General features: G+C 49.6%; 2 protein-coding genes and 1 long non-coding RNA gene across 4 annotated transcripts in view; 2 read left to right on the forward strand and 1 right to left on the reverse strand.

Annotated features, from left to right (window-relative positions):
* The window catches only part of PTEN (phosphatase and tensin homolog), a 48,950-nt gene extending 42,109 nt beyond the window's left edge, over window positions 1-6,841 (reverse strand). Inside the window, exon 1 of the mRNA XM_036385481.2 lies at window positions 6,637-6,841. Coding sequence (XP_036241374.1) covers window positions 6,637-6,715 — 79 coding nt within the window. The 5' untranslated portion in view covers window positions 6,716-6,841. The remainder of the gene's footprint in view (window positions 1-6,636) is intronic.
* A 659-nt stretch (window positions 6,842-7,500) lies between these two features.
* Window positions 7,501-9,789, forward strand: LOC129046741 (uncharacterized). Its single transcript, XR_008508502.1, has 2 exons — window positions 7,501-7,730; window positions 9,281-9,789. It is a non-coding gene; the product is annotated as an uncharacterized LOC129046741 (long non-coding RNA).
* Window positions 9,790-10,031: 242 nt separating this feature from the next.
* Window positions 10,032-26,216, forward strand: ATAD1 (ATPase family AAA domain containing 1). Of its 2 annotated transcripts, none has more exons than XM_036385880.2 (10): window positions 10,032-10,215; window positions 12,720-12,894; window positions 14,166-14,264; window positions 14,505-14,625; window positions 16,459-16,659; window positions 17,832-17,938; window positions 19,741-19,830; window positions 21,534-21,584; window positions 23,724-23,830; window positions 24,787-26,216. In XM_036385880.2, the coding sequence occupies exons 2-10, from the start codon at window positions 12,733-12,735 to the stop codon at window positions 24,905-24,907; spliced, it is 1,059 nt and encodes a 352-aa protein (XP_036241773.1). In that variant the 5' UTR covers window positions 10,032-10,215; window positions 12,720-12,732; the 3' UTR covers window positions 24,908-26,216. The 2 variants fall into 2 exon arrangements, with proteins under 2 accessions (XP_036241773.1, XP_036241772.1); XM_036385879.2 differs by having other exon boundaries at window positions 10,034-10,215; window positions 23,724-23,860.
* The last annotated feature ends 330 nt before the right edge of the window (window positions 26,217-26,546 follow it).

Raw genomic sequence — 26,546 nt, forward strand, 5'->3', positions numbered from 1 at the left:
AGCAGAGGCCTCTAAGAAAATTAATCATGCAATTAAAAGCTATTATACTACAGCTCCACAAAGGCAGAATTAAGTTTATAAAGACATTTCTTAAGCACTTCACTACAAAAAACTGGATATTAAGCAGTTTTTCTGCACTGCTGCACGCTGGGGCTGTGGAGCTGGGAGTTCATCTTTAAAGGGAACAATGCCAGCTTTTGCAATAGTCATCATCCCAAACACAGAGCAGTTGAGTTTAATTTTTTTAGCTGCACAGTCAATTACCATTTGAATCACAGAGCCACCACTTGAGCTCCATTGCCTAAGAATCGTTATTAAGATAACCTAGATTTATGCAGCATGATACAGGGCCTAATTGCACAATTATTTACTTCCATTCAACAAAAATGCCTTTTTTTTTTCTTTTTTTTTTTTTTTCCAGGGCCTCACAGGCAAGACAGCAGAGGAGGCAGATGATGACAGGAGCAAAGAGGATGCTGGCTTGAATTAGAAACTGGAACAAGGATTTGTTTACATCTGAAATATCAACCTGGGCCTAAGACACATCCAAAAACTAACAGAGCCCAAAGGAGACTCAACCACCCACAAATAATCCATGTTTCAGGAGACATCCTGCTCTACAGGGCCACACATTTCCAAATAAATTCTCTTCTTACAGTCCAGAAATCACCATTCCAGTACCTCACAGGAAAGCACAAACTTGCACAGCTTTAATCCCAAAAGTGCCCAAATCAAAGGAGTCCACAGCTCCCCTAGGATTTAAGATGAGGCACAGGGCATATCCAGGAATTACTACACACAACTCCAGGCTATAGATCCTATTTTCCTCCCTGAAAAAGCCATGCAATAAATTAACCTTCAACATCCACCCTGTATCAGGCACAGTAAATGAACAAAAATCACACAGAGCTCTGAGTTGCTCCAAACTAGGAAGGAGCTGGGCTTTGGGAGTTAGTTATGAGTAATGACAGTATCTTTAGTTTCTAATGTAATTAAGGGATTTGACAGCTCAGCTGCCTATTCCCTCCCTTCTCTTCCAGTCTGTCAGAACACAACAATTGTCCTTTAAATCATTATACAACAACTATTTTCATGTTTAAACCTGTTGGAGGGGAAGATTCTGGCTAAGGTACCAGGGTATAATTTGTCAGCTTATGCAGCATTAATATGGCAACAACATTAATCCATTACAAATATAATTTCATTTAAGGAATTATTCAGCAATTCACAACCTGCAAAAACTTGGTGGACAGAAGCTTTACATATAACATTTCAACTTTGGATTTGTACTCCCTGAAGTTTAGTTTTGGCTTTATGCTTTTTAACACAGGGAGGTTTTAACACAACATCCTTTCAGCCATATTATTACTTAATAAATTATATCAATTGCTTCCACAACAAAGAGGACTTAGGTGTCCAAACCAACCTATAAGGAAGAGAATGGAGAGGCACAGCCACCTCTCTTCTGGGAGAAAATGAAGATAATTCTGTATTCCTCTACATAGTGTTTTAAGACATCAATACTCAGTGTCTCTACAGCAGTCACTGTGCTCCAGAACACTTTGGCAAGACCAGCAAGTTCTTCTTGGTGTCCTAAGTGAAGCACTGGGTAGGCAGCAACAGGAGTTTTGTCCCAGAGAAATGTGCAACCCCAGCCTAGCAGTTATCTAGAGCCAACCATCTCTGGGCATGAATTCTACTGCAGCAGCCACAGCAGCTCCAGTGTTGCATAAGCTCCACACTCAGTTCTCCATCCTCTCCCAGGTCAGGGGAAGGCAGATGGAATCATCCTGTGCACAGAAAGGCTTTCCTGACCAGCAATGATTCCTAGAAAGATGCATTTCCAAAATTCACCATCCTCCAAGACTCCAGCTGGACCACACAGAGTAAATGTGGGGGGTGGGATTTCCACAAGTCCTCAGCAGTGACAGAACTGTCCTCAGCCAGCAAACCCCACAAAGTAACTCCTCAAGTGCCAGCACCTCATCAGTCTTAGTGCAAGCAAGAGAAAACTTGGATTTTTCCTTTGAAAAACACTCAGACCTGGTCCTAGCAAAGCTGGCACTTGATTCAGCATCACCCTCCTCACGTTCAACAGCAAAGCTCTGCATGTTCTCAAGACTCCACACACTTAACTGAGCTTAAAACCAGGCTCCAATCACCAATCCCTTTGGCTGGGCATTTTCTAAGAGGTCACCATATAAGAAATACTATGCAGGGTCCACTCATTTCTCTGCCCACCTTGAGAAGAACACACAGCCACCACTTCAGCAGCTTCTGCCCACTTCCAAGTGTGCACAGGAAGGTATTTTTGAATTTGGAGTTTAGCTTGTGCAAACAATCTCCACATGCACTGAAAATTTCTGATGATCCAAGCTGAAGCATTTCCCTAACAATTCTCCACTACAAGTGCAAAGGGATGAGCTGTAATTTGTGGGGGCTTTTTCTCAGTCCCTTTCTGAATAAAAAGCAGTGAAAAAGCAGGACAGGAAGGGGCTGGGTGAGTCTGGATGGGTTTGCACCCCACAGCACCTGCTGGAGTGTGGGGTTTGAAGGTTTTAGCTGCCCAACAGCCCTATCCATGCAACCATGGCACAGGGTTTGGGTTTTCTGGGCTGTGAGGAGCAGTGAATGACCCAGCCCATGTCAAACCCCAGAAGAGAAAATGCAGGAACACATTTACAGCAATCACCACCTTGCTTTCTCCATCTGGACAGGTCAAACCCCTTCATGCTTGCTAAGTACAGAAATCTTCCTGGGATCAAACACATCCTGTAGCAAGCAGGGAACTGAAACTCTGCTGAGTCCCCAGGCAGTAGGGCCAGCAGTGCTGTCTATGCAAACAGACCTCTGAGATGAATCCAGAGCAAAACTGGCACTGATCTTGTCCAAAACCCAACATCATCCCAGGCTCCAGAAGCAAAATCAGTCTGTTGGGCTCTAAACACTGCTAAGGAACATGGTTTACTTCAGAACAAAGAAATACTTTCCCACCAATAAAATGCATTGCCAGTTGGTCTCTTCTAGTTTCTTCTAAACCCTCCCTGTGCTTGTGTACAAGACAAACTCGTTACAAAACCTCTAACAAACTTCAATTTTAAAATGAGACCAACTTCTTTTAAACAAATGGCATTTCCAGCTCGGGCTCTATTTTTAAACACAGTATAGACCTCATGCCACTAATTCACTTTTTTTTTTTTCCTGGAAGCTGAGCCATTTTGAGTCAAGTCCCATAATTTAAAATTTCATTAAAAATGCAAAGAGCTTTAGGACTGCAAACAGCATAAAGCAGTAAGAGATTCTAAGGAGAGATTCTAAGGAGAGATTCTAAGGAGAGATTCTAAGGAGAGATTCTAAGGAGAGATTCTAAGGAGCTTCCTGCAGCAATTTCAGCATTCCCTGCCTTTCATTCCACGAGACAAAGGACGTGTGAGACGTGTAAACTGCTCCCAACATCTCCTCTCGCCTGAACGTTGCTGCAGTTTGTACCACTATGTAGGTCACGAGCTCCACATGCTTCAGTCAAGCCCTAGGCTCAGCTTAGCTGCCCGTTTGCACCCCTGTCAGAAGGCCTGGGGACACCAGACTAAGTTTAACCCGAGCTAGGACAGCCACAAGAAGCAGTTACTGATTTTTTCCCACTTGCTAAATTCACACACAGAGCTCTTAAGGCACGGGCAAGCCACGCACTGCTGCACGGATGTGTTTTCTCTCTGCTGTTCCCTGCAGTAAAGGGGGCATCATCAAACTGCACAATTTCAGAAACACCACATAGAGTGCCTCAGAAAACATTCTGGTGCTTGCAGCATCAAGAAATGCAACCACCAGAGAAGAAAGATGTGAATCCAAACTTTCCTTCTCACCCGTGGGCACCAAAAAGTATCCAGTAGTGCAGAAATTAATTAAAACCCAAATAAACCAGGAAGAAATATCTGAAGCATTACACAGCTGATTTAATGTCTCCACCTTTAAAACCCTTTCTTCTTCTAAATTCAGAATCTTTTTTCCAAGATGTGCATAAAGACTGCTCAGAGAGAACATCTGATTAGATGACAAGCAGCAGCAGTGTGGTTTGTAAGGACACACAGGCCCATTTTCACACTCTGCACTGATTTTGGGAAGATGCTGTCTCCCTTTGCTGAAATCCCACATCACACACACAAGGATTCTTAACCAGCTCCTCAGGAACTGAGGGTTCCAAGCACAACGTCCTGTCCTGCACATTCATCAAGATCACTTTTAAAAGGATCTGACACGGCCCAACCAAGGATTTTGGCACTCCAGCACCTCACCCAGCCTGCCTCTGGCACCCAGGAGCTCCTGCAAGGCTCTTGGATGATGTCCATGCCCAAAAATCTCTGATCACAGGGGACACTCAGAGAGGGGCAGGGGAAAGGGCAGAGCACAGAACACAGACACCTCACCTGGTCTCACTGCAGCTCCTTTCACTCCCCAGCTCCCAAAGGCAGGTGAGCAGCAGCTGCTGAGTGCTCTGAGCTGCAGGAGGAACCCAGAGCTCCATTTCCCACATGCCCAACTCCTGGCTGCCCTTCCCTTCCCTTCTGGCTGGACAGAGGCAGCTACCCCGAACTGAGCAGCCATCTCAACACCTGGTGCTCCTGCCATGCCTTCCACAGCTCACTGGGGCTTCAGGTTTTCTATTTTTTCCCCTTAATATCACAAGGTTGGAGAGCTAAATCCATGGCCACGTGTGTAAGGAATACAAAGCTACCAGGCTATTATTGCCAGCTACCAGGAATGGTGAGCAACAATTCCATGGGAGCCCTGCACAAAGTGATGAAAAAAATTCAACTTTCACTTCTGCAGCAACATCAGCCTTCATGCAAAGCCACTGCACAGAAGTCTTCATTCATTAATTATCTGTTCAAAATGTGCAGCTACCAAAACAACCCCACTTCTTTCTAGAATATTTTTTCATCACTAAAGAAACCATCCCATCTCTTCCACAATTTTCATGGCAGAACTGCAGCCAGCTGCTCCTTTTAGAAACACCAGCCTAAGCCCAGTGTAACAGCCTCTTTTAACACCAAATTCTAAGAATAAAAATTCAAAATAAGCAATCATCATTTGACACATCATTAGGAAATCTTGAGCAAGAAAGTCGAAGTTCAGCATTCACTAATTTTCTTGCTGAGAGCATATGACCAGTTAAAAAGATGTCTTTGGGTCAAAAATATCTCTCCTTACCAAGGGCACATCTGGCCAAAGATGCCTGAAACACCAAACTCCTCAACTGTGAAGGCAAAACCTTTTGGTCTTATCATCATTTAACTCTTTCCATAAAGCCAACAAAATCACCAAGCGCAAGCACCTAAAAATCCAGGCCTAAAAGCATTTTTATCACAAACATAATGCAGGAATAATGAACCAGAACTGCTGGGTTTTTAACTAAAAGCTAAGCAGCCACTTGCTAAAGTCCAGAACCTTTCAGGTTGTTTTAAAGCCATCGAAATTTTAGGCCAAGGCTCGATGCCAAAGCAAGAGCTCTGTACTAGCTACAGCTTTTATCAGCTTTGATCCTGCTCAAAAACTGGATTTATTTGGAGCACTTGCTCAGACCTGAATGTAATTGCTCCAAAACCCAATAAATTTCCACCTAATCCCGTTGCAGAACAGAAACATCTCTCCACAGGGAGAAGTCCAGCTCTGAGCACTACTGTCAATATTCATTTTCCCAACTTCTAAGCGAAGTTCTTGCCCCAAAACCTTTCCCACAGCACCAATCTTTCCCCACCACGGAACAAGACCCTGCCCCTACCCACCATGAGCCCTGCAGGGCATTCCAAGCTAAACATCTGCCCGACGCCGCTCCAACACATCTGTTCCAAAGGCCACCAAAAACTACACACCGGCTTTTGCCTCATTAGCCGTTATTGCACGCTAATTACTTATTCCAGAATAAGTATTCTATACAATCCTCCTCGATGAGACCCGACGCGCTCTCGTTTGTGACACATCCTCGTGCAGCTCACCGGGAAAAAAAAAATGGTGGGTTTTGGCTGTTTTGGTGGCTTGTTTTGGTTTTTCTTTTAATTTGGAAGGAGCGATTGCCACCTCTTGTCATGGAGAGGCTCGCTGCATCTTAAGGTACAGCTCTGCCTTAGCGGAGGGCTGGAAATCAGGGCAGAGGACACAGCCTTCCACTGAAGCAACCCGAGGAAAGCCACAGGCCTGCCACGATTATAATCGCGATACACGGCGAGTTACTAAAGTTAAAAAAAAAATATATCTATAAAGCGCTGGGCACGCAAATCACGGCGGGTCGGGCGCATTTGCTGCGTGAGCCCAAAAACCAAAGGAGCCGGAGATAAGCGGCAGCTCCGGAGCGGCCGGGGGGCTCCGGGGCCGGGGGGAGGGAGGGCACGGCCCCTCGGCGGCTCGGGGGGGGCCGCGGGCCGCCAGGGCCGGCAAGGAGCGCTGGCGTTAATCCTGGAGCTCCCGTTAATCTGCCGGGCCCGGACAAAAGGCGGCCGAGGCGGCGGCAGCGGGGGAGGGCGCGGCGGCCCGGGCGAGCCCCGGCGGGCGGCGGAGCGGCCGGGGGCAGCGCGTTAGGTAACGCCGCGCGGGTCTGATGCAATCGCGGGACGTGCGGGAGCAGGAGCGGGAGGAGGATACAGGTCAGGTCCAGGTCGAAGCCATCCTCCTGGTATCGCCTTTTGTTCCTGCTGACGATCTCTTTGATGATGGCGGTCATGTCTGGCAGCCGGGGGCCGCTCCGGGGCAGCGCGCAGGGCCCGGGCGGCGGCCGCGAGGCACCACCGGGCGGCCCCGGGCGCTGATGCTCCGGCGGCTCAGCCCCGGGCGGGCCCGGCTCCCGGCGGCGGCACCGGCTGCCGCTCCCTCCTCCTCCTCCTTCTCCTCCTCCTCCTCCGAGCGCGTCGGGAGCCGCGCCGAGCCCCTGCGGGCGGTGCCGCCGCCGCCGCCGTGTTTGGGGCGAGCGCGGCGGCGGCGGGGGGAGCAGCTCTGCGGCGCTCCGGGCCCCGGCAATGGTGACAGCGGCGCGGGGCGCGCCCCCGGCCCGGCCCCGCTCCGCTCCCCGCCCCGGGGGCCGGGCGGTCGCTCCCTCAGCTCTTCCCGGCGGCGGCTCCTCAGGGCGGCACGACCGCGCTCATCCCCCGGCCCGCAGCGCTCGCCGGCGCGGGGCGCCCATCATGGCCGCGGCTTCCGAGAGGGACGGCGGGCGGCGCCGCCACGCCCACGCGACGCATCCGCCAACACACAAAGTAGTCCCTCCCACCCCGCCACAGGAGAAGCGGAAAAGCGACGCACCGGGGGCACCGGCGGGACGGATGGCGCTGCACGCACCGTCCGTACCTCTCTGCCCGCCGGTTCCCCTCGCCCCACAGAGGGGGTGGGGGAGGGGGGGGGAGCGGCGAGCGGAGGGATACGGCGGTACAGTGAGGCGGCACGGTGCTCCGTTCGGTCACGTGGGCGCTGGCGGCGGCGCCTCCCCCGCGGGCGGAAGTGGCCGTGAGGGGCCCGCGCGGGCCGGGGGCCTCTCAGCCCCTCGGAGCCCCCGAGCCCCTCGGAGCCCCGGCACTGCCGCTCGTCCGCCTCTCCTCCTTCCTCAGCCCAGCTGGGTGGGAGGAAGGCGAGGGGAAGAAAGGGCTCCGGGGAAAGGGAACGGGAGGGGTCAGCCCGGCGTCTTGAGGGGGTTCTGCGTCCGCCCCTCACGCCCCCCGGGATTGGCGTGGAGCGGAGGAGCCGCGGTGAGCGAGCGCCTGTCGCCCCCTGCAGCCACCGGGGCACGGAGGGAAGGGGGCTTTGGGCCACCTGCTGCCCTCGGAAGGGCAGAATCATTTGGGTTGGAAAATCCCTGCCAGCCCATGGAGTGCCAGCTGTGCCCAGTGCCCACCTTGTCCCCAGCCCAGAGAACTGAGTGCCACCTCCAGCCCTTGCTGGGACACCTCCAAAGCTCCCTGGGCAGCCCCTGCCAAGGCCTGAGCACCCTTTCCATGCAGAAATTGCTGCTGATGTCCTCGGGGTAGCCCAGCTGGGGGACAGGGACATGCCAGTCCCCCCAGGTCAGGCTGGTCCAGCAGCCCGTGGGATTTTCATGGAGTTTGCTGTCCATTCTCCTTCCCACACTGATCACACTTACCCTGGCAGGGAAGAACACTCTGTCTATAAATCTCTAAATCAGTCTTTATTTAAAACATTAGGGGATAAACCCCATCGTACAAGGCTCTTTACGCTCTGAGCTGAGAACTGTAACTTTTTGGGAATTGAATGTTTTGCAGGAAATTTAATGTTTTGAGCCCTTAAATCACCTTTAAGGGCTCAAAATAGAGTGGAACATCAGGCAGAGGGATTTCCCAGGCTGCTGCAGCCTCCAGTCCTTGCAAATGCTCTGTGATATAATTCCTTTCAGAAACGTATCAAATTGCACCTTGAGATGTTTTGCCACCATTATTCCCACTGCAAAGCTGCTCCCAGAACCTCCTCACGCTTTTCAGGCTAAATATATTCGGGGCAGATCTGCATCCACTTATCCTTGTGCCAACCCCTGGCCTTGAGGAGCACTTTGTGGGCACAGAGGTCCCTGTGAGCCCCCTCAATTTCCACATTCCCCCTTTCCTCCAGCTGCAAACCCCAAAATTGGTAACATGGAAGTGCCCAAGGCCAGATTGGAGCAATGTGGGATGGAGTGGAAGGTGGCACGGGGTGGAATGAGCTGGATTGAGGTTCCCAGCCATCCCAACTCGTCCTGTGTCTGAGTTTTAACTTGTGCTCCCACCTCCTGCATCTGTTTTTAGTGTTCCAACATGCCAAGGGCTTGGGGACAGAGCTGCCACCACCATTTTCCCCCCAGTATAACCCTGTGGCTCCCAGTACATCCCATTTTCCAGCCAGCCCATTCCACTGGAGCTGTGAATGGAAAGCCCACGTTAACTTTGGGAAGGAAATCAGTCACAACCCTGAGCCCAATCCCTCAATATCTGGATAAATTGGAGCACAACCCCTCAATATCTGGATAAATTGGAGTACTACCCCTCAATATCTGGATAAATTGCAGCCCAATCCAATCCTGGCCACCACCCTGAAAATTTGCACTTCCCCACATCTTTTAAAAGTATTTTTGGATGGGATTTCTTTCAGAGGTTGCCACCACAGCAGTGACAAAATGTAGATTTCAAGCTGCTTTTCCTCCTGTGTGTGTGTGTGTTTGCATTTCTCCTTAATTGCACCAAAACAGATGTCACTTTTTTCCCAGGAGTGGGAAGAAAACCAGAAGGGTCCTAAATATTTTTTTTTCCAGGAATGAACGAGCACAATGCTCCAGATGAGCTGAAAAACAAAAACCTCCAGGAAATTACAATCTTTTTATATCATCAAAGCCTGCAGGAGCAGCATGAAAGGGAAGGACTTGCCTGAAGAAATTCCTGCTGCTGTCCCACCTGAGCCTCCCCTGGCACAGCCTGAGGCCATTTCCTCTGTCCCGCCGCTGGAAAACCTTGGCTGGAGAGCAGAAGGGCTGAAGAGAAATTGCCAAAACTCTGGGTTAATTACAGCTATTAGATTTTGTCATTTCCACCTTTTTCCTGGACACTCTTCTCTCACTATGTGTATGTAAATATGTGAGGTACGTTTTATATCGGTTATGTAGACAGAAATTATGTATCTATAGATATAAAATATGTGTGTGTATATATGCATGTTTTATATTTTATGTATACAGAAATTATATATCTATATATATAAAATATGTGCATATATGCATGTTTTATATTTTATATGTCTTGTTTTAGATTATAATTTTGTACTTAACGCGTTGTACGTGTGTTGAACGTGAATTGGATGTGTTAGCGGGGCTCGAGCGCAGTTCCCGCTGTCGTTAGGCGGTTGTAGGCGGGAGCCGCGGCCCGGGAGGTGCCGGTGGAGCCGCTCGGTTCGGCTGCGGCCGCTCCCGGTCGCTCCGGGCCCTTCCCGGCCCTTCCCGGCCGGGGCTGCCTCGCATCCGGTGGGCGGAACCTTCGCGCGGGCCGCCACCGCCCGGAACCTTTGGGCGGGGCAGCGGGCGCCGCACGGACGGCGGAAGCGCCGGACGCGCCGCCGCCGCTGCCGGGCCCTCGGTGCCGCCGCCGGTTTTTGCTCCGCTTCTCCTTCCTGCTCCTCTTCCTCCTCGCCTTCCTCCTTCTCCTCCTCCTCCTGCTGCCGCTCGGCCCGCCCCGTGTCCCGGAGAGCCGCCGCACGGTGAGTGACCCGGCGGGACAGCGGCCCCGGCCGCGCCGCACCTGCCGGGCGGCGGGAAGGTCACGGGCGGCGCGGCCCGGCCCTGGCCGGGGCAGCCGTGACGGGGCTGCCCGGCACCGGGGGGGATCCCCGCGCTGCAGCGGGCCCTGCGGGGCTGCCCGGCTTTCCCGGCAGTGTGCCCTCGGAGCGGAACGGAAACCAGCGCCGCTGCCGCTTTTGGTTTCCCTTTTGCGCCTGAACGAGGAGCGTGGAGCCGCTGCGGGCCCCGAGTGAGGAGCCCTCGCCTCAGGGGAGACAAACGCTGAGTTCCGTCGGTTTTAGCGTTTGTGTGGGGTTGGGGCTTCGCTCAGCGAGGTTCTGCTTCAGTTCCTCTCGTGTTCAAGCTTTTCCTTTCGGTTGGCGCTCAGGGCATGGGTTGCATAAGAAGGAGGTTCCTGCACAGGGTTTTGGGGGAGGTTTTCTCCTTGCTCAGTGACTACAGAGCCCTTTTATTTGAATAAATCAGGCTGACGAGGACACGCAGAATCCCCTAGCTCCGGAGTACTTCCTCAGATCCTTTAGCAGGGATCCAGGGATAATTTGGCTGCAGGGTGCCCTGGGGAGGGGGATCCAGGGATAATTTGGCAGTGGGTGCTGCAGGGTGCCCTGGGGAGGGGGTGCTAGGAATAATTTGGCTGTGGGTGCCCTGGGGAGGGGGATCCAGGGATAATTTGGCTGTGGGTGCCCTGGGGAGGGGGATCCAGGGATAATTTGGCTGTGGATGCCCTGGGGAGGGGGATCCAGCGATAATTTGGCTGCAGGGTGCCCTGGGAGGGGTATCCAGGGATAATTTGGCTGTGGGTGCTCCAGCATTGCCCTGGCTGCCAGCTTGGTTTGGAGAGTGGCCAGGGAGTGGCAGGAGCTGCCAAAGGAGTTGCTGCTGGTTTTGCCCTTGCAGAAGGAAAATGGGGCAGTGCCCAAGGAGTGATTTGGGGATTCTCAAGCAGATCCCCCCCAGCAGCTGAGGAAGAAGTTGACCCTGATTTTATGAATAATTTTCCCAGTGTTTCAGCAAAGTTCTTTCCTCTGTGCCCTTTGTTGCCAGGATTGAGGGTGCTGTGCTCTCTGGGCTTGGCTCCTGCAGCAGTCAGGCTTTTCCCTGGATAGCTGTGTGCCACATCCAGTATTTTCAGGTTTCCAGGGATATTAATAACTCCCCATACATCCTGCCAGGTGCAGGCTCCAGCTCTTAACCTCCTTTTAATCAAATGGGAATTGCTGATTGCTCCTTAATGTGGCAGCCGGGTGCCTTTCCTGTCAACTTCCTCTCAGGGAAGAAACCTCTCTGCTTAAATCCTGGAGTTCCCTGGCTCCAGCATTCAGCACTCAGGGTCAGCAGCACTCCCAAAATGTCAGTCTCAGTGGGAATGTCACCTTTGTGCCCCTGTGAGCATAGAATGCCAGGGTGGTTTGGGTTGGATGACCTGGGAGCTCATCCATGGGCAGGGACACCTTCCACTGTCCCAGGCTGCTCCAGCCTGGCCTTGGGCACTGCCAGGGATGCAGGGGCAGCCCCAGCTGCTCTGGGCACCCTGTGCCAGGGCCTGCCCACCCTGCCAGGGAACAATTCCTCATTCCCAACATCCCATCCATCCCTGTTCTCTGGCACTGGGAGCCATTCCCTGGGTCCCATCCCTCCATTCACTTATCCCAACTCCCTACAAAACACCTTTTATCAAACAATATTCCAACCCCATGCAGGTGTTTTTTTTCAGCTTTGATTTTCATTTCCTTGCCTCTCTGTGCTTCCTTTTTCCAGGGGCAGCCACAGTTTCTCTGGGAAATCCATTCCAGGGCCTGCCCACCCTGCCAGGGAACAATTCCTCCCCAGAATCCCATACTCCAGTGGTGGGAGCCATCCCCCCTTGTCCTCTCTCTTCACTCAGTTATCCCAGCTCCCTGTAAAACACCTTTTATCAAACAACATTCCAACCCCATGCAGGTGTTTTTTTCAGCTTTGATTTTCATTTCCTTGCCTCCCTGTGCTTCCCTTTTCCAGGGGCAGCCACAGCTGCTCTGGGAAATCCATTCCAGGGCCTGCCCACCCTCAGCAACAATTCCTTCCCAATGTCCCATCCTCTGGCTGTGGGAGCCATTCCCTCTTGTCCTGTCTCTCCATTCACTTATCCCAACTCCCTGCACAACACCTTTTATCCAACAACATTCCAGCACCATGCAGGTGTTTTTTCAGCTCTGATTTTCATTTCCTTGCCTCCCTGTGCTTCCCTTTTCCAGGGGCAGCCACAGCTTCTCTGGGAAATCCATTCCAGGGCCTGCCCACCTTCAGCAACAATTCCTTCCCAAAGTCCCATCCTCTGTCAGCATGAAGCCATTCCCTGTATTCCATCCCTCCATTCACTTATCCCAACTCCCTGCACAACACCTTTTATCCAACAGCATTCCAGCACCATGCAGGTGTTTTTTCAGCTCTGATTGTCCTTTCCTTGCCTCCCTTTTCCCCTCAGGGCAGGAAGGAGGATGGTGCACGCCGAGGCCTTCTCGCGGCCCCTGAGCCGCAACGAGGTGGTGGGGCTGATCTTCCGCCTCACCATCTTTGGGGCTGTCACCTACTTCACCATCAAATGGATGGTGGATGCCATTGACCCCACCAGGAAGCAGAAGGTGGAAGCTCAGAAGCAGGTAGGATTGCATTCTGCACTGTTTCCTTGGGATCCTGAGGAATGTGGGAAGCTGGAGTTTTTTAGTCTGTCTCTGGGTTTAGTTGTTGGTCTGTTCAGGTTTTATAACAAATTGCAGTGTAGAACAAATGACAAATAACAAATTGCAATTTCCAGCTTGAAATGGTGGCAAAACTGTTGGTCTGATCTGTTGCTGAAAATCAGAGCAAAATGTTGCTGAAAATCAGAGCTGTTGGCTCTGATTTTCAGCAAGTCTGTGAGCCTTGTGCCTCCTCTGCTTCTGACACCTTTGCTGAGCAGCAGTGGCCTTAAATCATCAATCTCTTTGTTAACCTTGAATTAATTCTTGAGAATTAATTCTTAAGATTTAATTCTTAATTCTTAAACCTTCAGTTCATTCTTAACTTAGAATTGAAAGTTCTGCATTTCTGGCAACTTAGTGAAGGCAGAGACCTTCACCAGCAGTCAAAATACCTTGGAAAGGGGAGGGAAAAAATGAAAAACCTCGTTGCTTACCTTGAACTGGAACAACTTGTGCTCTGGAAAAGCTTTAGGAGCCCTTCAGCACCAAAAGTTAGAGGTCTGCTTTGGAAATATGCAAACTTCCTTTTGGTTTGGTTTCTGACTGACAAGAATTTCACAGGTTTTGAGCAATTTAAGTCTGTGTTGGGTGGTTTTCCTTCTGTAATGAGCTTTTTAGTTGAAAACCAGCTTTCCCCATGGGTTCAGTGCCAGCTGTTATCTAAGAGGCTGCACTGTCCCAAAACCTTGTTGGACTTACTGCAAGTTTGAGCAGAAAGAGAAACTGAATTGTGCAAGTGTGTTGGCACAATGAGTTTTCCTTGTAAATTAGGGAAAAGCCACAGGACACATATTAGAAATTGACTGGCTTCTGGGAATTTAAACATACATTAATCTCTCCTTGATTCATGTGAAAATACCAAACTCCAAGTGTTCTGGAGGCTTGGGGGGCACACTCTGTGTTTTAAGGTTTGTTTTGGTTGTTTCTTAGCTCATAACAGAGGAGTTGTGGGTTTGGGCATGTGATGGTCCAAGCGTTTGTTTGATGGGAACTGAGACATCTGATTTGGTTTCACTCAAGTGACAACAAAGTCATTAGGAAACAGCAGAACCTTCTGCTTAAAACAAGATTTCACCTCTTAGGGAGAAGCTTTTCAAACCACAACCAGCAGTTCTTTCAAAAAAGCTGATTTTTGAGTGAAGCATTCCGTTTCTTTCCTTTGATTTTCCTGGTGTTTGCTTTCCCCCCAGGCTGAAAAGCTGATGAAGCAGATAGGAGTGAAGAATGTCAAGCTGACTGAGTATGAGATGAGCATTGCTGCCCACCTGGTGGACCCACTCAGCATGCATGTGAGCACCTTCCCTGCTCCCCAGGCCTCCAAAATTCCCCTTTATCCCTGGCTTGCATTATCTGCACCTCTGTGGAAATACACAGGAAGCATTCCTGTGGTCTAAAACTGCATCACTGACAGCAGAGGGTTTTAATCCCTTTTCTCTTTTATTTTCAAGGCACTCTTGGAAGCACTGGTGGGTGCTTTTCCTTGGCAGGATCAGTGCTGATCATTCCCAACACTGTTTTTTCCCTTGCAGGTGACCTGGAGTGATATTGCAGGTTTAGATGATGTCATCACAGATTTGAAAGACACTGTCATTTTGCCCATCAAGAAGAAATATTTGTTTGAGAATTCCAGGCTCTTACAGCCCCCAAAAGGTAGGAAGGGAATGTGATGATGGATTTATACCTTGGGATTTGAAATATAAAAGGTGCAGTTTTTCAGAAAGGGAAGAGGAAGTGGGTTACTAGGTCAAAGTGCAAACATCAGGACCAATGCCAGGGAAAACCCTCAGATTTTCCCTCTTCCCCTGCTTTGGTGAAGAGGTTTTATCTGAATAATGAAGCAGTAGCTGGATTTTGGTTATGCTGGTCCATTTTTGTGCACTAATCACAGAATCATGAAATGATTTGGCTTGGGGGGACCTTAAAGCCCACCCAGTGTCATGGGCAGGGACACCTTCCACTGTCCCAGGCTGCTCCCAGCAGCCTGGCCTTGGGCACTGCCAGGGATCCAGAGGCAGCCCCAGCTGCTCTGGGCACCCTGTGCCAGGGCCTGCCCACCCTGCCAGGGAACAATTCCTCATTCCCAATGTCCCATCCAGCCCTGCCCTCTGGCAGCTGGAAGCCATTCCCCTGGTCCTGGCACTCCAGGCCATTATAATCCATGTATCCTGCATTTTTAACTGCCTCCATTGTCATTTTCATTGTCTTTACACCCCGTGTTGTCCTTGGGCAGAGTTGAGCTCTAACTCTGCTCTTTGCCACTCCTAGAAATTGCCATCATTCTGCAGCACAGACATCCCATTTTTCCTCTGGAGATCCCTTGATTCTCTCTGGAGTTGAGTTCCACAGCCTTAAGGCAGGTGGAATATTCATTTTCCACTGTAAAACACAAGTTGGCCTCTGCTGAAATCCCCACTGCCATATTTGTTGTATGCTACTGAAGAAAAATTCTGCTTTTTTAAAATCTTTAAACCTAAAATGTTGGACAAAACACCCAAGTTTACGGCTTTGTTCCCTGGAATATTGATTTCTGGAGCTCTTAATTGCTGCCTGGATCTGTGAGCACCTCAAGGGTGCTCACAAGGGATGGAAAATGCAGCACTTTGGTGGCTGGTTTAGTTTTTCCAGGCTGCTTTCTGTGTAAGTCACAAACTGAAGCTGTCTGGAAAATTACATGAATGCCATGATCTAATAAGCTGAAGGAAAAAATGATTTTTTTATTTATCTTTTTTAAAGCAGATTTTCCAGCTCAGGCTGCTCCCCAGTTTTATGAGTGGCTTGTGCTGGGTGTTAATAGGAAGCCCCTGCTCCAGAGTAATGATGTTTGTGGGCATCACTCAGATAAACAGAGAAAAAAACCTCAATAATTCCCTGTGTTTTGGGTTCTTTTAACTGAATGTTGCTCTTGAAATTGTTTTCTTTATAACTGTGTTTAGAAAAACACTCCTGTGAATTCTTGCACTGTGACAAGTTTAAAAATAATACAAGATGTCATGTTTAATTGTGGGTAATTTGTTTAAACTGTCTGTGGGTCTGTTGTGTGATGGATTTTTCCTTTCCTCACTCCTCTGTGCTAAGTTTTATTAGCAGGGCTGGAAGGAGCTGCAAACAAAGCCTGCCAGACATAAATAGGGGTTAATTTTCTGTAACCTTTATAGTCCTGGGGATGGAATAAAATGGAATCATGGAGCGGTTTGGGTTGGAAAGGAACTTAAAGATGATGTTGCAGCCCCACAATAAATCAGTCATCTCTCAAATGTCTCCTCTCAGCTTCAGCTTTCCTGTCTAAAAAGGGGGAAATTCCCCCACAGGGAATTTTCTTTGGCTGTTCTGAGCTGTAATTTAATAGGGGTTACCTTAAAACCTCTGAATGATGGAACAGTGTTTCCTTGGTTTGATTTCTTACCTTTTAATACCTGGATTAAACTCGAGCCTGGACACCCCCAGGCCTGTCCTAGCAAAGCATTAACACTGTGAATTTTCCAGGAGTTCTTCTCTATGGCCCCCCTGGATGTGGGAAAACCCTGATTGCCAAAGCCACTGCCAAGGAAGCTGGGTGTAGGTTCATCAACCTCCAGCCCTCCACGCTGACAGATAAATGGTATGGAGAATCCCAAAAACTGGCTGCTGCTGTCTTCTCCCTGGCCATAAAGCTCCAGCCATCCATCATTTTTATTGATGAAATAGGTAAAAATCTCTTTTTTTTTTTATCAGTAGCCATAGCAGAGTGACATTGAACTGTAGGCTCAGTGATGTATGGATTTGCTGTCATCTTTTCCTTCAGAAGAGTCAAGGCTCAGTAAGAGAAATAGAATTGTAAAGGAATGGTGGCACATGAGGAAAAACAATGGAGTTTTTTTTCCTGGTGGTAGTGGAAGAATTCACAAGTAAAACAAATTCCTACTTATTTTTTGTTCATAATGAAACCCAGTAACAAATACACTTCAGGGCTTCTGCTGTCAGGGCACATACTGAGAGGTAAAATATGGTTTTAGGAGAGCTCTGGAATGGGGATTTCATAAGGCTGAAGAATAGGAGGGGAGGTGTGGAAACCCAGAGCACTGGGATATTTCTCTGTCTGCTCTGGGGTGCCCTGACCCCCAGGGCAGCACTGACTCTGACCCTCATCCATGGAGAAAGTTTCCTAAACTCCAGAATAGACCAGAACCCACAAAAGTGTGCAATAGATTATAGAGAGCAGTGCAGGTGTATCACTGGGTGAGAAGTTGAGGTTTGGGGATTTTTAGTGTGCTGTGGATGGAAGCAAGATGGAGGGCACAGGGTGTCACCCTGGGTTCCTTCTTCATCCATGGCTTTGGGTGGCATTTTGTCATTGGGCAGAAAAGTCCCCATTGCAGCTCTGTGGGATCAGTTATTGGGTTAAAAGGGAAAATAATCCAGGTGTCAGCTCTTAACTGGACAGTTTAGTCTGAAAAGCCCTTGGAACAAGAGATTGTTGCCATTTTGTGCCTTCTAATGAAAAGCTGCTGAACTCACAGTAGTGAGGCTGTTTTACTGATAACAAATAATAAACACCTGAGTCTGAACATGAACTACTGTCTCAAATGCCTTCAATGCAGAGCCAGAGAAGCCAACAGGGAGGCTGCTTTCCATGGGTTCAGGAAGGTGAAAATTTGGAGCACAGGATGTGGGGAATCTCCTGGGATGGGTGCACGCTTGTGTGGTGTCCTTTGAAAGGGAGGCTGAGGAATGGAGGAGAATCCACTTTCACCCTTAGCAGCGCTTGTTGTTTGCTGCCAGTGGTGATTAAAAATGCATTTTTGAGATCAGAGAGCAGCCCAGGAGTGCATTCCTGTGGGAAGGGGGTTGGCAGTGACTCCTTCCCTGCTTTGGCCCAGATTCCTTCCTGCGGAACCGATCCAGCACCGACCACGAGGCCACGGCCATGATGAAAGCCCAGTTCATGAGCCTGTGGGATGGGCTGGACACTGACTACAACTGCCAGGTGAGTCCTCAGGCTGCTGGGAGGAGGGAATGCCCTCCCTGGGATGGGATTTCAGCTGGGACACTGGGGCTGGAGCTGCTGGGAACAGGGATTGCCAAAGCTTCTTTACCTGTCGGTGATTCCCAGCGCTTCAAGGGAGTGAAGGGAGTTGTATCCACAGGTCATTGTTCTTCCTGAGAAGATTGGCTTTGTGCTTAGTTTGGTTTTAATCAAGAAGTGGTGTTTCCACATGAATGGGATGGGCTTTAAGGTGCCTCCCATTCCAAACCATTCTGGGATTCTGAATAACTTGAATATAGTAGAAAGCCTGCATGCCATGGTGTCACCTGGAATAATCTTCTTAAAACCCTTAAAGAGGATGTTTCTTCTCTAAGTTGAAAATTTTCAGCCTTTTTAATGTGTATTTTTTCCATAAATGGGAAAATCCTCCTCTCCCAAGCTTGTGCTAAAGATGTTTTTCAGCTGATTTTTCCCCCAAATGAGTAAAAGCCAGTGATGTGTGTGTACTGAGGGTTAAAGCTTCCCATCAGTAAAAAGCCAGTGGTATGAACCCTTCACTGGAAACTGATACCATCTTCCAAGCACAGTGCATCACCTTTTTTACCCAACACACTGACAATTCCTTGGAGCAAATGAAATTATTCATTCCCTGCAGTGAGACAATTTGGGGTTTCTCAAGCTCAGCAGCATTTGCCTTTGGTAAGAAAAACCAGAATCCCAAATGCTTGGAGGAAATTGTAAGGAGATGTTGAGGTGGATGTGCTGATTCCACCTGGAATTCCACGCACTCAGCTGTGAGCTAAACCTGCTGAGATGAATCTGGAGTGTGGCAGGTGAAGAATATTCCTTTTAGCAGAAAACAATGCCCAGAGAAGTGTGGATCATCCCCGAGGCAGCAATCCCAGTGCCTCTAGGTGGCAGGGTGACTCTGCTGGGCCACCAGCCCTGCTGACCCTTCCTTCCTGGAGCTGCTGGGCCTGGCCCAAAGGCAGGAGCAGGGCAGCAGAGCCCTGGAGGCCAGGGTAATCACAATCACCCTGCCGTTTGTCACTGTCCTGGAGCCCAGGGTAATCACCTTGCCGTTTGTCACTCTCCTGGCTGGGTGTTTGCCATGTACACAGCTTGGAGTAAGAAATGGGAGAACAAGGCAGCTGTGAATGGGGAGTAAATTTGTTCTGGAGTTAAGAGCTGGAGTGCTCCAGGGAGGTAAACACTGTCCTGGTGTTGGGCTTGCTTTGCACACCTTTAACCCACTGCTGACCTGGAGCTCCTGGAATGCTTGTTTTGAAAAGCATTCTCTGTCTTGGCTCAACTCTTACTGAGTTTAAAAGAAGAAAGACTCCATGTGGGTACCAGGTGAGCCCCTTGCCGTGGTGGTCTCCTAGAAGGTGGCCCTGCTCATGGAGGGTTTACAACAAGGTGACCTTGAGGGTCTTCTCCAACCCAAAACCTTCTGTCATTCTTCTTCCAGCACAGCACAAAAGCACCACAATTTTAACACCTTACTGAAACATCTCCTTTTGAATTCCACCAGGAACTAAAAGTGACATCACAAGCAGAAGTTTTAAGTTCCTCCTTGGGGTTTGAAATTTCAAGTTGGCCTCATTGAAATCTCCCCCCCAGGTGGTGTTTGTGGCACCAGGGCTGCCCTTGCTGAGATCACTGCCAGGAATCCTCTGTGTAACTTCTGTAAATGTTGCTGCTGTTGATAAAGTGGGGGAGATCCCTGGCTGGTGTTGACATTCCCAGCCTGTGGCTGTTTCCCAGCTCTGGTTTCAGTGCTGTCTCTTGGTGTCACACAGGTGATTGTGATGGGAGCCACCAACAGGCCCCAGGACTTGGACTCTGCCATCATGAGGAGGATGCCCACCCGCTTCCACATCAACCAGCCTGTGAGTCCTGCCTGCCCTGCCATCCAGGCAGCAGATCCACTGCTCTGGGGCTTTTCCTCCAGGAAGTGCTGCCTCCTGCTCACCTGGGTTTGGGGTTTTTGAAGCACATCCATAACTTGGATTTTTAAGGTGAAATTTTGGTCTGTTGGGTCTTTTATCTGAAACACCACCATGAGCTTCCCAGCCCTGCTCTCCTCTGGGAATGGAACTGTTTGGATGCTGCACACTGGGAAGGGCTGGTTTGTAACTGAGTTCTGCTCAGGCCTTTTCCACAGCAGTGTGGAAAACCTGCCTGTGATGGGCTTGGAATGAGATGGTCTTTCAGGACCCAAACCATTCCATGATTCTGTGATTTATTAAGTTCTTTATCAGTTGTCCTTGCTCCAAAGGTTGCTCTTGCCATCCTTTTCCAGCTATTTCAGTCACCTTTGAATGCCTGCTGATGTGACCAGACATTTTAGTGTCAGTCTTATCAGGAGTTCAGTTGTGCTTGAATTCCCTTCTGGCTACAGAAATCATTATCCATTTTTGCTGAAACCCAGAGACCAAAGTGGAGGAGTAAAATTCTTCTTGATTGTGCAAGAGAGGAGTTGTGTTCCCATGCCTGTGTTGCTGGAACTGACTTTCCCTCCATGGGAGTGGATCCCTTTGGGAACAGCATTTATAACCTGTGTAACATTTATAAGCTGTGCTTCCAGACCTGTTCCACACAACTTCCTCACCTGCAGCTGTTCCTGCAGTTAGCAGGGGGCAAGGAGGGGGATTTGAGCACTTTGTGCTGTCATTCTATCCAGCCCCATCTTTAGAAGGATGAATTATGTGCCCTGGGAGATGACAGGGATTGGCTCCCTCTCCCAGGATCAGGGTCACCACAGGAGAACAGATTTTCCTTTCCCCCCTAGAGCCCTGCCATGAGCTTACTGCTCCTCTGGGCTTTGTGATCAGCCCAGGCTGGCCCTGACTCTCACTGCAGGTGCAATAATTGCTGTGCTGTGGGTTGGGAACAGGCAGGGGCAGCAGGGAAAGCCTTGCAGATTTTATAACTGAGTTTGAGATGAAAAGGCCCCAGATTACTCATCAAAAATTGCCTGCAAAGCAGAGGGAAATGGCAGGAGTGGGTTTTGGGACAGAGTAGCAACTTTTCATCTGCTAGATTGTCTGTGGGGGGATTTTTCCCCTTTTTAATGATGGAAGTGAGGTTTGGCAGGCACAAAACCCAGTGTTTGTTGCCTTTGTTTGACCTTCCTAGGAAGGATCTGTTCAGACCTCACCTTATTCTTCAGTAACCTCCAGCACTGAGTTAGACACAAAATTTTGCCTCTAAATCCCTCAGTTTGGGGCTGTGTAAAGCAGGATCAGGTGTGCAGGCTGCAGAGTTCTGAGGAACTCATGTGGGCTCCTGGGCAAAGGGGTCACTGTTCCTGGGATCCAGTTTTTGCCAGGCAGGAGTGTGGTTAGTGCAGGATATACCAGTGGGATCTGTGGGGTTTCTGTGGGGTTTTGGTGGAGTTTTGAATCACACAGTGGGTGATTTATCTGGTTTAGAATTCCCCAAGCATCACCTGTGGAAGGGAATTTGCCATCAGAGAGGTTTCCTCAGTGTGTCACACGTCCTGGGCCAGGGAACTGAAGGGACTGAAAGCCCTGGGGTGTCACAAATGTTCATTTTTGTCCTCTGGTAACTTCAGTCTCTCCTGTTTCAGGCTCTGAAGCAAAGAGAGGCCATCTTGAAGCTGATTTTGAAGAATGAAAATGTAAGTAGGCTCCTGTTAGTGGCTCCTGGCTGCATTGGTGCCCCAGTGCAGCCCTGGCCCTCAGAAGGTTTGGTTTGTGATTGCCTGCCTTGCACTGAGGCTGAGCTGATCTGCCAGGGCACTTCTGCTGAGAACCTGGGAATCTTTTGTGGCTTTAGGTGTGGCCTGACATGAAAGCCCTGCAGTTGGCTCCTTTGTGAGCAGGAGCCTTGGCTTGTGTGGTGAATCACCCCCCTGAGCAGAGTGACTCCATTTCTCTCTCTCCATTTGCTTGTTCTGTTACAAGAGAAGAGATTTCTCTCTCTAAAGAAAGTGCAGGTGAATCATCTTTAGATCAGGGAAGGAAATTTGAAGGAAATCAAGAAGATGCTGACTCTTTAACTCCTTCTTGGCTCAAGTCAACCAAGGAGGAATGACTTCTTTTGATCTGGAATTCAGATTTCCTTCAGAGGAGAGGGGAAGGATGAGGTGTGAGCACATCCCACACAGGCCATCCCTGTCCTCAGAGCTTCCTCCCAAATTTAGTCAGCAGCACTAATTGCCTTCAAGTTTATGTTGCAAAATGTCTGTAGGCTGAGCTCCAGCCTAATAAAGATAATTTATTAGTAAAACCAACTTAAATTTGTTGATGAGGCCTGAAAATGGCAGCTCACCAGCAGGGAGCCACACAAATTAGTTTTTCAGGGAGATAAAAAACCAGCCTGTATTGTGGTTATCCAACAGGAGGAGGAATTGGATCTCTGAAGTCCAGACTTCACATGGCAAGGGGAGATCTGCCCTCCTTTTCCTTGCCTGATTTAAACCATAATTTTAGGGAATAGTTTCCCTCTTGAAAGAAGTCATCCCAGAATTTCAGCCGTTTATTAGACTGCCTTGGATTTAACTTTTTGAAAAAGAAATCCTGATGCACATGGTGGAAAAGGAATAAATGCCATAAAAAGATGGAATAAACCTGAAGTCTTGCCTGGCAAGAGTTCAGCCTGACCCAGTGCACTGAGTTAGACACAGAATTTTGCCTCTAAATCCCCCAGTTTGGGGTTGTGTAAAGCAGGATCAGGTGTGCAGACAGCAGAGTTCTGAGAAACTCCTGGGCAAAGGGGTCAGTATTGCTGGGATCCAGTTTTTGCCAGGCAGGAGCATGGTTAGTGCAGGATTTACCAATGTTCAGGGGTCCCAAGGATGGATCCACCAGGACATGCCAAGGTGAGTACAGGGTGGTTGGTGTGGTGGTGTTTGCAGGGGTCCCAGCATGAGGGGACAGATGAGAGTCTTGACTCCATGTTTCAGGAGGCTGATTTATTATTTTATGATATATATGATATTAAAAGAAAATGATATGTTAAAACTATAGTAAAAGAATAGAAGAAAAGGATTTCATCAGGAGGCAGGAAAGGAAAGGAAAAAGGGAAAGGAAAGGAAAAAGGGAAAGGAAAAAGGGAAAGGAAAGGAAAAAGGGAAAGGAAAAAGGGAAAGGAAAAAGGGAAAGGAAAGGAAAAAGGGAAAGGAAAAAGGGAAAAGAAAGGAAAAAGGGAAAGGAAAAAGGGAAAGGAAAGGAAAAAGGGAAGGGAAAGGAAAAAGGGGGAAGGAAAGGAAAAAGGGGAAGGAAAGGGAAAAGGGGAAAGGAAAGGAAAGGAAAGGAAAGGAAAGGAAAGGAAAGGAAAGGAAAGGAAAGGAAAGGAAAGGAAAGGAAAGGAAAGGAAAGGAAAGGAAAGGAAAGGAAAGGAAAGGAAAGGAAAGGAAAGGAAAGGAAAGGAAAGGAAAATCTTGTGACTGCTCACAGCCTCGACACAGGTGGCTGTCATTGGTCATCAAGTAGAAACAATTTCACATGCTGGGTAAACAGTTCTCCAGATCACATTCTAAGGCAGCAAAACATGGAGAAGCTGAAGCTTCTCAGCTCAGGAGAAAAGATCCTAACAAAAGGATTTTTCATAACATACATCTGTGACAGGTTGGGGTTCTGTGGGGTTTGAAGCCAATGGCAGAGTTTGAGCTGACACATGTGAACCACTTGGAGGTTCCAAGAGCAAGGGAATAATTCAGCTCCCCAAAACTGCCAAATGAAGACGATCTCAGACTGTTGCAGAGCAGAGCCACTGGCTCTGGAGTGTCCCTGGGCTGAGCTGGATCTCCCCACAGGTGGACAGCCACGTGGACCTGCTGCAGGTGGCCAAGGAGACCGATGGCTTCTCGGGCAGTGACCTGAAGGAGATGTGCCGGGACGCGGCGCTGCTCTGCGTGCGGGAGTACGTCAACAACGCCTGCGAGGAGGACGTGTACGTGGGGCTGCTGCACCTCCCTGCTGCTCCCCTGGGGCTGGGCCTGCCCACAGGCTCACACACTGGGCAGAGTCCTGCTGCCATGCCCAGCTGCCACTATACACAGCCCCTCACAGCTCAGTTGCTGTTGTTGCTTTTGGCTCCGAAAATAAGCTCAGTACCTTGGTTGTTCCAAGGTGCCCAAGCTGGAGGTGGCCTGAGCCACCAGCTCCTGCTGCTGCACTGCTTAGTGCCAGGCTTCAGGCCACCAGCTCCTGAGCCACCAGCTCCTGCTGCTGCACTGCTTAGTGCCAGGCTTCAGGCCACCAGCTCCTGCTGCTGCCACGGTGCTGGGACATCCCTCTGCTGTTTGCAATGCCTGCAGCAACCCTGGGTGCATTGAGGGGCTCAAGCGTGTCCGGGGAAGGGGAAGGGTCTGGAGCCCCAGGAGGGGCTGAGGGAGCTGGGCAGGGGCTGAGCCTGGAGCAAAGGAGGCTCAGGGGGCCCTTGTGGCTCTGCACAACTCCCTGCCAGGAGGGGACAGCCAGGGGGGGCCGGGCTGTGCTGCCAGGGAACAGGGACAGGACAAGGGCAAAGGGCCTCAAGCTGGGCCAGGGGAGGCTCAGCTTGGACAGCAGCAGCAATTTCTGCATGCAAAGGGTGCTCAGGCCTTGGCAGGGGCTGCCCAGGGAGCTTTGCAGTGCCCAGCCCTGCAGGTGTCCCAGCAAGGGCTGGAGGTGGCACTCAGTGCTCTGGGCTGGGGACAAGGTGGGCCACTGGGCACAGCTGGCACTCCATGGGCTGGCAGGGATTTTCCAGCCTCAGGGCTTCTGTGATTCCAGTGGATCCATGCAGAGCTGCTGCTTGCAGGGATGGCTGCTGAGGTGGGCACAGCTGTCCCAGCCCCTGGCCCCTCACCTGGCTGTTGTCTCTCTCCTCCCCAGGCATGATGAAGATGAGATCCGGCCCGTGCAGCAGCAGGATCTCCACAGGGCCATCGAGAAGATGAGGAAATCCAAGGATGTTTCCATGCAGAACCTGGCCATGGAGATCGTGTTTGATTAAGACAAAAGAGTGTGTTTGCAGTTCCTGATGTGATTTAGTTTGACTTCTGTAATCAGTTAGAAAAACCAGTGTCAGGGGGTGGGAGCAGGGGTGGCAAAGGGAGTTCTGTTCCTGGAATCGTTTTTATACAACAACAACCTCTTAAGTTATTGCAATTCCAACTGGGAGTGGAAGCACAGATCATGAGTGGAACAATTCAGCCCAGACCAAGAGCGAGTGCCCACGTGCTGTCCCCAGGGAGCCCCTGAGCCTCCCAGCAGGAGTGGGTGCTCCCAGGGCCAGGGGCAGGAGCTGGCACGGGCTGGGTGTGTACAGATGGGTGTGTGAGTGCAGGACCTGTACATAGCCACACTTTTTTTTATATATAGACATAATCTGTAGATAACTTGAGTATGGAAAATCTTTTCTACTTCCTTCCTGAAGCAAACCAAATCAGAAGCTGTACAGGGGAAAGATTCCTCGATACTCAGTTCACTTCTACCTTTTAGCAGCAAATGCCAGGATAGAAACTGCTCCTAGAACAAAGCAACATTTGAAATGCTACTGATTTTTCTTCCACATGACCACTTGAAATCTGGTGCCATTTAGTCAAGATAGTAAATTACTCTGTAAGAATGTTTGAATAATTTTAATTTTTTATGAATTCTGCTTTTGAAGGCTTTTTAAATGAAGGCTGATTTTATTTTTGGTTTTCCCTTGCTGTGAGCAGTTAGAGTAGAATCCCACTTGCTCTTTCCTAAAGCCCCATGTCCTCTGAGCTCTCTGAGCTCCTGTGCACTGTCCCCAGGACTTGCTTCTCCCTCAGTCTCTGCAAGCCCCACCGTGGCACCGTCCCCTGAAGTGTCACAGCCCTGAGGCACAGCAGGGACACTGTGTGATGTTTGACTCTGTCCCATGCTCAGATCTCTGGATTTAAAGAGAGGAAATGGGTTTTGGGCTCATTGATGTGGTTTAGCAACGTGCTGTCCTTGCTGGTACCAGTTCTGGTGAATTCTTGTAACGTTCTGTTGAGATAAAGGCCAAGGGTTACAAATGTGAGTGGCAAAAATGGTTTGGTTTTTTTTTAGTGAAGTTATTGTCAGACATAGTCAAGAACTTGAGGTTTTTTCATATAATGCTATGAACTGTGCACTAATTGAGCCCAAATCTGTAAAGGGAATTAAATGTTCAAAGCCCAGGGGTGGGAAGCTGTGTCACAGCTCTGCTGCCTGTGAGGGGAGGGAAGCATTGGAGGCACAGAATGATGTAAAACCAAATGCACTGCAAAGGAAAATAAAGTGAAATAAGGAGGGCTGGAGCCCTGCCGTGACACGGTGTCAGGGGCTGGTGACAGTGTCCCTCAAGCTCAGCCTGCTCCCTGCTGTCCTGCCCCCTGGAATGCAGGGCTGTTTGTCCCAATTTACTCCTAAAACCAAATGGGAGGGGGTGGATAAAAATAATTGAATAATTGCTTAGACTTCTTCTTCCCTGTATCCAAAGCAATGGGAGATGCACAATGGTCTAACACAGGGGTGCAGGAATTCAGGCACAGCAGAACTGCTGGGATATGGAAATGGGAAAAGTCTGGGATCTGGGATGTGAATCCCATAAATCACTTCAGTGCTGGGGCTGGGTGAGCCTGGCATCCAGGAGAGAGCCC

Source organism: Molothrus ater, chromosome 8, assembly GCF_012460135.2.
Source record: "Molothrus ater isolate BHLD 08-10-18 breed brown headed cowbird chromosome 8, BPBGC_Mater_1.1, whole genome shotgun sequence".
NCBI classification, from domain to species: domain Eukaryota; kingdom Metazoa; phylum Chordata; class Aves; order Passeriformes; family Icteridae; genus Molothrus; species Molothrus ater.